The 10,080-nt window shown below is 38.0% G+C and overlaps 1 protein-coding gene across 2 annotated transcripts in view; it reads left to right on the forward strand.

Annotated features, from left to right (window-relative positions):
* erp44 (endoplasmic reticulum protein 44) overlaps positions 1–10,080 on the forward strand; it is a 94,038-nt gene that overhangs the window by 79,090 nt on the left and 4,868 nt on the right. For both annotated transcript variants that reach the window (XM_048616458.1, XM_048616461.1), the window contains 3 exons: positions 1,814–1,871; positions 2,078–2,194; positions 3,918–4,029. In XM_048616458.1, coding sequence (XP_048472415.1) covers positions 1,814–1,871; positions 2,078–2,194; positions 3,918–4,029 — 287 coding nt within the window. The remainder of the gene's footprint in view (positions 1–1,813; positions 1,872–2,077; positions 2,195–3,917; positions 4,030–10,080) is intronic.

Raw genomic sequence — 10,080 nt, forward strand, 5'->3', positions numbered from 1 at the left:
GTGTGCGCGTAGAAAGCCCAATGCAAATGAAAGTGAGCCCTGAGGTGACATCAGTGAGGTAGGCCCAGTGGCGAAAGTTTCTGCCTGAGGATCAGCGACCCAGTTGGCTGGTGCTGGGGCTGGGGCTGGCACTGGCACTGTCACTGGTGGGAGGGCCCAACAGCAGCATCAACCGCAATTGATAATCTCTGACATTGGTGTGGTTGGTGGCGAAGGTGAATCAGCCCAGCAGTGAAAGGTGGCACCTGAGGATTGGTGACTTCCATGTTAATTGGGTCTGGTAAGGCGGTGCTGATTCTGAGCTGGCTCAGAACTCATGCATAGATGGACTTCTTTTTAAGCTGCAGCTTTTTCATTTTCTCTTATTCTTAAACTATCAAAATGGTGCTGGATTATAGTGACAGTTGAAAGCTTTTCACTTTTTTTTTGTATTTCTCTGTAAAATTCGCATGACAATAAATCGTTCATTCAAATTAAGTGAGTAGTTACTCTGAAGAAATGAGACTATTAAGTACACAGTGTAACTCTTCAGTAACTATTCAACTGACCCCATACTTCACTCTCTCACCCCTAAATACACCTCCCTACAATACTTAGACCCCCTGATATTCCCCCGTTAACCCCTCGGGACCCAGTCAGAGTGGCTGTGTGATTGTGTACCTTTAAACTTCAGAATAGAGCAGCTGACTGCTTGTTATTGTAAAGGGGCTGTAGTTTGCCTTCTCCTCCTTCCCCATCACACAACTGTTCTGCACTAGAACTGTCAGAATTGCAGTATGGCTCCACGTTTCTGAAGGAGTCCTGATGGAAATCTCCTGGGAGAAAGACAGAACTTTCTCCTTTTTCAAACGAAAGGACAAAGAGGCAACGTGAGAGATTTGATTCTCCTTTGAAAATCTAGCACGTTTCAACCCTGAATAGCAAGGGGATCGATGGAGGTGAAGGAAATTAACAAAATCTGCTGAGATAAATCAGAAAAAAAATAGTTTCTATTGGGTGAATTGAGAACTAGGGGGCATAAAATTAACACTGAACGAAAACATATCTCCTAACTCCTTCATTCCTTTCATAGAGGGTTGTCATGATGTGAAATAATCTACCAGAAGCTCATGGGAACAGAATTTACAATTACTTTTTTAAAGCAAAGTGGATAAATGTTTGGAGAAGAAAAGGATTAAAAGGGCAAGGGTAGGGAAATGAAAGTAAACGCACAACTCGCATGGGCAGTGGGATGAGTAGTCTCTTTCCATATGGTAAAATATGAATTTGTGAGGAGGAGGAGTGTCATTGGAGTAAAATAATTCATACTTTTGAGGCAGTTGCATTAAATGCTGGTGTTGCTCGGATTTTTCCTTTTTAGTGTTTCTCAATGCCAAGGAACCGTCTTGACAGTAGTTTATAGCTCTCTGATATATGCGGAACCAAGACCATATAGAATTCATATGACTAAATGTAATTTTGTGAGCAGTAGTCTATTTCAAGTTGTATTCAGTACTTGCTAATGCGTATATTCAACTTCCATTTGCATTACATCTAGGCAAACACATCAAAATGATTTATGTGCTATATTTCAGCAAAAGATAAAATGTTAATTTCATTTGCAAACTGCAGTACAAACCCATTCATTTGCAGTACTTTTGTTCCACTAAATCATGACGTTTTATGACTACTTGTGATCAAGGAGAGATGGATTGCGTACTGGCTTGCAATGGATAATTCTGTTTTAGAATAGAGACTTGTTACTGAATAATTTTGCAACATTGAAACAAATGTGAGTGATGCCCATCCTGATTGTTCTATTTTCCTTTTTCAGGAGTGTTGCAAAACCAGAGAGATATAGTGGTGACAATGTAATTTACAAACCACTTGGGGTAGGTTCAAAGCCCCTCTTGACAGTAATTGCTGAAACCACTTAGCCTGCTGTTTGCTATTTAGAATTTGTAACTAGTTTTTCTTAATAGTCTCGCAGTTATTCAGTAGTATTAATTCTCATAGTATTGTGAAACTATTGAATTTTTCAACATGCCATTTATTTGGTTCTGACTTTACATGTGTAATATTTTACCCTATTCCTTAGGAAAATAGTCCTGACATGGTGTATTTGGGTTCATTAACAAACTTTGACCTCACGTTTGCCTGGACCCAAGATAAGTGTGTTCCACTAGTTAGAGAAATCACTTTTGAAAATGGTGAGGTAAGCATTAATTTAACCTGTATTCATTTCAAATAAAAAGTTCTATACTAATACTGTGAAAATTGCTTAACTCCTAGCAATCAGCAGTTTTGAGTCTTTCCCTTTTAAATATTGCAGTTTAAGGGAAAAACATCCACTTATAACTCTGAAAATATTGTCACTTTGTGTTAGACAGCTGGTTCTGTTTCTTTTTTCAATTTTCAATCTTGATATTCTGACTTTCCTTATTCACCTGGTTGAACAGGCATTTAAGTGGATCACTTTTCACATCTGTGACAGTACATGCCACAAGGTCATATAAGCGTAGCCTGTGTTGATTTTTAAAAGCATACTTTCATCCTGTTCCTTTTACAGTCCCATTTTCAGATTAGGATGAATAATTACATTTCTATCTTCTATTATTCAGTGTTATATTTTGAGACTAAGGAAAGGCCTATACAAATGAAAGGGCCAATACGTTGTTGTGGAAGAAACTCTTTCAGGTCAGCGTCTAAGGAAAAAAAAATTGTTTCCTGCTTCCTTTGTGCCTGAATGAACTGATATAGATCGAAGTGAAGAGTTTCTTCCATCAGTGCCTTTGAGAAGAGCTTGGATGTCTGAATAAGTGAAGTTATATTTTTCTTTTCTGGGTGGGTAGCCCACGGGGTCCAGATGATCCTGGTTCAGTCATAATTCTGTGCAAGTATATTGAAAATCTTGCTAAGACAATTAATGAAGTTATTAAAGTATGTACTACTGTTCCTGTCTTACCTGTTTAGTCGGTTAGCCTGTTTCTTAAAATCCTTGGCTGAAATGCATCCTAAAAAGCTTTCAAAAAGTTAAACATTTTACCCCAATAACTGCACCAGTCAGCATCAAAATGAGCAGACCAGGTAAACCTGTGTATAACTCCCTCTGCAGGCAGAATCATTTTTTTTTAACAAGGAACAGTAATATGTAACTCATTTTGAGGAAAGGCTGCTGAGTGGACTACTTCCACAATCCGTTTCTGATCTGAATAAGTGACTTAGTCATAAAAGCCAAAAGCATTCTTGTTGGTGTCCAAGTTTCTGAAGTAAAAAGAACAATGGAGATAGAAAAGGTAGCATTGAATTTTCAGAATGAATTAAATCAGCTATTGAATTGGGAAGAAAAGTGTGAAATGAACGGTAACACTAGAGTAAAGTATTGTAAACTGTGTAAAATATGCAGCGTATTCATGTTAGATTAACAATGGAAGAATTAGAAATTGACTTGGGCATAGTCATTGACTCAGTTGTCTAGGCAATGTGGCAAGTTTTTTTTGTTCACACAGTGATAGGATATATAGACAGAACAGTGAAGCTTTAAAGGTTTTGCAATGGTCAGGCCATACTTGAGTTACTGAGCTCGTACTGGAAGTCACTGTAGTTAGAGAATGTAAAGAAAAGCAGCATGAAAAGGCACGAGAGTAAACTTAAATTTTAAAAGATAAATTTAAAAATCAGATATTACAAGCAAAATCCTTACTTGGATAGAAATTTTGAATGATTTATAATGTATGGTAACAAATAATTCTAACATTAAGACCGCTCTAGTACCCGATGAAGGGGCTGTTGCCACATGTCCTTTATCACTTTGGATTTACACTGTAAAGACTTATATACTTAATAGCCAAAAGAAATGAAACAGACTTAAAGCATGCTGAAAACTGATCATTGCAGAACAAGTTATTTAAAATTTTTAATGGAGTTGTACTTTTCAGGAGTTAACCGAAGAGGGCCTGCCATTTCTTATACTGTTCCACTTGAAAGAAGACACTGCAAGCTTAGAAAAATTTCAGCATGAAACCGCACGACAGTTGATCAGTGAGAAAGGTATTTGTTTTTTTTTTAATCAGTTGTCTGTTTAAAATATAATTGTAAGCCATTTAATCTGTAAAGTGTGCTTTTCAATAGCATTTTCATGTTCTTGGGTATCTCAAAGCACTTTACAGTCAATGCTGTGTTTTTGGAAGTATTGTGAATGTTGTAATGTATGACAAAAGTACAGCAGGTTTGCACATAGTAAGGTTCCACTATAAGTAGTCAATTAATCTGTTTAAATGATCATCCTGGAGTGCAAAGAAAACCCAGGGTTTCTTTTCACTTTCAACTTTGAAATCTTCAATATTTCTACTCTTATCAAGTGTGAGGAGCTCACGTAACTCATCACTGCTTCTACTTGCCCGTAAGCCATGTTCTTTTCAATTAGCCCTAAATGTGCACCTTTCTCTTGATTCCTTATCTCATTTCCAATTATATCTTGTAGAGACCCATTTCTTGCTGTCTTAACCCTAACTCCTGTTGAATTGCACACTACCCAGCTTCCTTCTTGGCTCCTCTGGCACTCTTCCCTCACCTTTCAAATTCATCAACAACACCTTGCTCTTCACACTGCTGCGCTGCACCCTTCCGTCCTTGCAGGCTGAAGTTTTATCTCAGATTTCTCTTTCCACTCAGGTGGTCAATTTGAGCGTGTTGCTTCCCAAATCCAAGCCCATGTTTCATGTAACACTACATTTGAAACTTGCTGATCCACCATTCATCCTATTACAGCATCAAGACAACCTTGCATCAAGCCGCATAAACATTTTGGGAAAGATGACCAAGGTCATCTTCAGACATGGGTTTTAAGGAACATCTTAAAGGAGAAAGGAGTAATACAAAGGTTTTGGAACTGAATTTAAGAGCTTGGACATTAGTACTCAAAGGCACAACTGCTAATAGTCAAGACAATTAGGAATATGCACGAGGCCAGAATTGGAAGAGTACAGAGGACAAAAGATGGGAGGAAATTACAGAGGTAGAGAAGGACAAGCGATTTGAGCCAAAGGGTGCTAATTTTAAAAAAAGGACCAAGGAGAAACATAGGTTAGGGAGCACAATGATTGACAGGTGAATGGTACTTACTGAGAGTTCAGGCATGCGTGGCAAGAGTTTTGGAGAAGTTCAAAATTATGTAATGTGCAGGATTAGGGGAGACTGTCCACGAGTTCATTGTAATACAAATTAAAACATGGATGAGAGTTTTAGCAGTAAATTAACTAAGGCTCTGGTATAAGTGGATATTGTTCAGAATGCAAGTAGGTGGACTTGGTGATGGAGAGGGTGTGGAGTCAGGAGCTCGTGTTCAGATAAAACACTAAGTTTACAAATGATCTCAGACAATAGCCGAGGAGAAGGTTGATGTTGGTGACTAGGAATTGGAATTTGTGGTTTCAACCTTCAACCATCTAGTTGCAGGAAATTTCTATTCATCCAGAACTGATGTGAGATGAGTGGTCTGGTAAATTAGAGGCGGTGGACAGGTTGGAGAGGTGATGATTAGATCATAGTTTGTGTATGTGGAGACTTTAGACTGATGGTGCAGGAGCTGAATAAGAAGCCATTGCAGGTGAACTTCTAGCTACGACTAGATAGATAGGAATGAAAACAGGCTGTGTTCTTCTACCCAGCCGGACAACGAAGAGGAAGCATTGAGGGAGGACTTGTTCAATCAGAGCCACGACATCTTCAGCAATTACCTCTTTTCCCATGTTGTCTTATTTCCCCCAAAATATTCACCTTGGCTCTCTCTTTCATTTGTATACTGACCTTCAATGGTATGAACCAGTTATTTCAGGTCTCCTTCCATACGTACAGTCATAAAATCAAACTTTACCTCTCCACTACTTTTCAACTCTTCCAGTGATGTCCAATCTTTAATCAAATTTTCCTGTAGTGTGAAGTCTGAAACTATTGTCTTTGGTCCTCGTTTAAAGGTCCATTTGTCTGTCACTGTTTCTGTCCCCGTCTTAGGGATTGTCTTGTGCTGAATCATAGTTTTGAATCTCTGGATCCAATTCAACTTGAGTTGCGTTTCTAAGCCAGTGTACAATAAATTACGGAAAACAACTACCTTTACTTCAGTTAGTTGCCAATTTGGCCTGTGCTTCAACCAATATGCGTCTGAAACATTTGTTCATTCCTTCATCTCCAGGTTTAACTGCTTCAGTGCTGTCTTGGCCAGGCTCCCATCTACCCTCCACTAACTTTAGAACATCCAAATCTTCATGCTAATCCTCTTTATCCACTATGTCCCTGCTAAGTAGCACATGACACCATGTACAGTCTGGACAATACTGCATAGGCTTTGTTCTGTAATCATGCAAAGAAATTTAAAGGTGCTACAAACAACAACAGCACTTTCTAAGGATCTCTAACCATCGGTCATGTCCTTGCATTGAAATGCTGCCTCTTGGCTTTCACCAACCTTATCTCTAAATTCCTGTTTGTTCCCAACTCTGGATCCTACTTTTTGGGCCACCTCCAATCTTGAGCCTTCTACGCTCTTCAGACTAGAACTCCTTCTCTTAAAAGCCTGACACCTATTTCTTGTTTTTAAGGTCTTCTTTATGACCTGCCTATGAACAAGTTTTCGGTTGCCTTCCTAATAAGTCTTATTTTGGCCTATAACTATTCTGTTTGATTACACCTATGAATCTTGGTTACTTTTCTCTGTCAAAGACAGTATTAATGCAAGTTGTTGAAAAATGGCTTTGCTGTGTTGTGGCATTTAATCAAATAACCTTTAATGTTAATCACTAAGAAAACATTTTCTAGCTTTCTTATAAAGTGTAATAGACACACAAATGCTTTACCTCTCCATATCTCCACACGCCTGCTCCAATCTTTTATAGAGGAAGTGCCAGCAAAATCCAAAATATTGGCTTTGGGTTGAAAAATTGACCCTTTTTGTTTAACAAGTGCAAGTCTACCATTGAAAATTGAGTCACTGTCATTTTATGCTCCAGTTGTCAGCATTATCCAGATTTCCGAGCATCAGAGACCCACTAAGCTATCTTCACGCGTTTAGTAACTATACTGTTTAAAAATTTCAAGTCTGTAACACCATACTTCTCCAAAATATTTTAGTACAATTCCTTGTTGTACACTTTTTTATATTGTTAATTTTATCTACTATATATGCTCACATTGACCTTCAGCAGTGCAATTACAACATACGTATGTCTGGAGTATAATAGAAAATTTTGTTAAACTTTTTTGAGTTACTTATGAACTGTAAAGTTAATACTTGTCATAAACAGTGAAGATCTGCTAGCCTCTGTGACTGCAACAACATACAGTTCTGATTGGTGGGTATGGTGCAATGTTGGCTAAGTCGCAGCTACTTGTGTTGCCTCTTTCATAAAGTCATAATTGAATTAAAACTTAATTCATATGGTTGCACAAAGTCACAAGCAACATAAACCTGTTTCAAGATGAAACACACTGCTTCACAGAGTTAAATTGTCATCTCTCTTTTTATCTATCAAAATAGTCAGCATCTTTTTCTTAGTATTATTGTCATTCATCCTGGTATAGTTTTAATGTTACTTTGGTATTGTAGTTCACTTAAAACTTAAGTTATGATAAAACTGATTATCATAGTGACAATTTTCAGTGTTAGCAGCATGACCCTTTGAAAATCTTGAATGGAAAATTAACTTACAGTATTGAAAGGAAGTCCATTTTAAATATCAATCAAAAAACCAAAGAACTGTGGATGGTGGAAGTCAAAAGCAAAAACTGAAATTGCTGGTTCAGTACCGTTCTGAAGAAGGGTCACTGGACCTGAAATGTTAATTCTGATTTCTGTCCACAGATGCAGCCAGACCTGCTGAGTTTTTACAGCAATTTCCATTTTAAATATTTTATGGGGTTTTTATTAATCTCTTGAGCAAACTCTTCAAGAACAGAAAAAAACTGCATTTCAGATTACATGTAAAGAATAAAGTCGCTGTTAACTGTCCAGCCTGGAAGATAACTGTAGCAATGGAGAAATGATTGTACCATTAGTTAGCAAAAATATGAATAATATTTTTAGAGCAAGCCTTTAGACAAACTGTGTTACAAACCCTAGCCAGCAACAACGGAGCAGTGATACGATAGAGTTGTTAAGAAAAATAACATTAGTTCAGTATGTCAAAGTTTGTCTGCTTGTATAGTATATTTTTAGCAACTGGCAAAACTGAGACTTTTTAAATGTGACCAGAATAATATAACTGTAGTTAAGTATACAGTTACTATAATTGTGTTGTGAATTATCCACATGAACTTGATTATACAGACTGTGGCATTGAACTGTTAACTGTGCTTCTTTGTTTTTCTACTTTTTAGTAAGAAGGATTGTAATGTTTAATTTTTAACTTTGTTTTCTCTGTTTTTCTGCTTTGTACTAAGTTTCTGTACCTAGGTATCTTTGTACTTAAGTTGTACAAAGATACAACTGTACTCCCGTGAGTACAAGTGACAATAAACCTAATTCAATTACACCTTCAACATCTTCAAATTCCCACGATACTTCACATGAGCATTGTAAAGCAAAATCAGACGTGAAGACACAGGTGATATTAGGACACATAGTCAAACATTTGGTCTGGTCCAAGTGGAAGGTCTTATGGAATAAGTGAGAAAAACAGAGGTAGAGATGGGGAGGTTTTGGGAAATAATTCCAGAGCTAAAGTGCTAGGCATTTTGAACACCTAATGCTAATCAATGTTGAACAACTAAATTATTTTTTCCCCTTACAGTATTTACTGCACTTTTCAGCCTTAAGCTAGATATTCTACGTTCAAAGAATTTATTACATTAGTGATTTCAAGTTGCCCTGGCTCCAAGTTAGCTCAGTACGCCTTTGTTGACAGACTTAAAACTTCTTTTACAGCCTCCTTCTCTGCCCACAACTCTTGCAGGCCTCTTCTTCCACACCCCCACTTCACTTACAGCCACCTCTTCCTATTTTCTTTTCTCACTCCTCTTGTGACGTCCTCCTCCATCCCCGCCCTCAGACTCAGCAGATGCTCTAACTTCCTCCTAGTGCCTAGCAAAAAGCATGACCCTAGCTCCCAGCAAAAAACAGCCCGAACCTTCAGCAGCTCCCTTGTTTCCATTACTTATTTTCCTAACTGTTCACTGCTCTTTCAACTGCTGTTTCCCACATTTGCTGCTCATGAGCAAGCATGCAAGAGACAGTCCCTAATTGAAGAAGCGATTCCTCACTAGTTCTGTCCATTGTGCTATGGGGACAACTTACCTCTGACCCATTACTGAATTTTTTCTGGTCATTTTGGTGGTTTTTTGGAACAAATTTGACTTGTGCATTTTAAGCACTAGATAGGAGTCCAGAGTTAAATGCAGAAGTCCTGTGGTTGAAAATCAATGATGTAATTAGCATGGATTTGACATACAGCAGTTTCTGTGATTTGAAGGCAGGTGTGGCAAGTGAAATTCAGAAGTAATTTGAGAGATTACTGGACAACATGCTAGAGGTATATTTGCAGGAATGAAGAAGCAGTAAATACGGAGGCTGCGGGGTGACCTTATAGAGATTTATAAAATCACGAGGGGCATGGAGAGGATAAATAGGCAAGGTCTCTTCCCCGGGGTGAATTAGAGGGCATAGGTTTAAGGTGAGAGGGGAAAGATTTAAAAGGGACCTCAGGGACAACTTTTTCATGCAGAGGGTGGTGCATGTATGGAATGAGCTGCCAGATGAGGTGGTGGAGGGTGGTACAATTTCAACATTTAAAATGCATCTGGATGGGTATATGAAGAGGAAGGGTTTAGAGGGACATGGGCCAAATTCTGGTAAATGGAACTAGATTTATTTAGGGTATCTGGTTGGCATAGACGAGTTGGATTCTGTGCTGTACAACTCTATGACACTATATATGTATAATATGGTTGAAGGATCAGGTAACATTCTGACATATACAGCAATTACAACAAAACACTTGGCAAAGATTTTATGAAAATGGAATGTATAATTTATTTGTGTATAAATGCAAATAAAAACCGAAAGAATTGTGGACGCTGTAAATCAGGAACAAAAACAAAGTTGCTGGA

The sequence above is a fragment of the Rhincodon typus genome, chromosome 2 (assembly GCF_021869965.1).
Source record: "Rhincodon typus isolate 14 chromosome 2, sRhiTyp1.1, whole genome shotgun sequence".
NCBI classification, from domain to species: Eukaryota; Metazoa; Chordata; class Chondrichthyes; order Orectolobiformes; family Rhincodontidae; genus Rhincodon; species Rhincodon typus.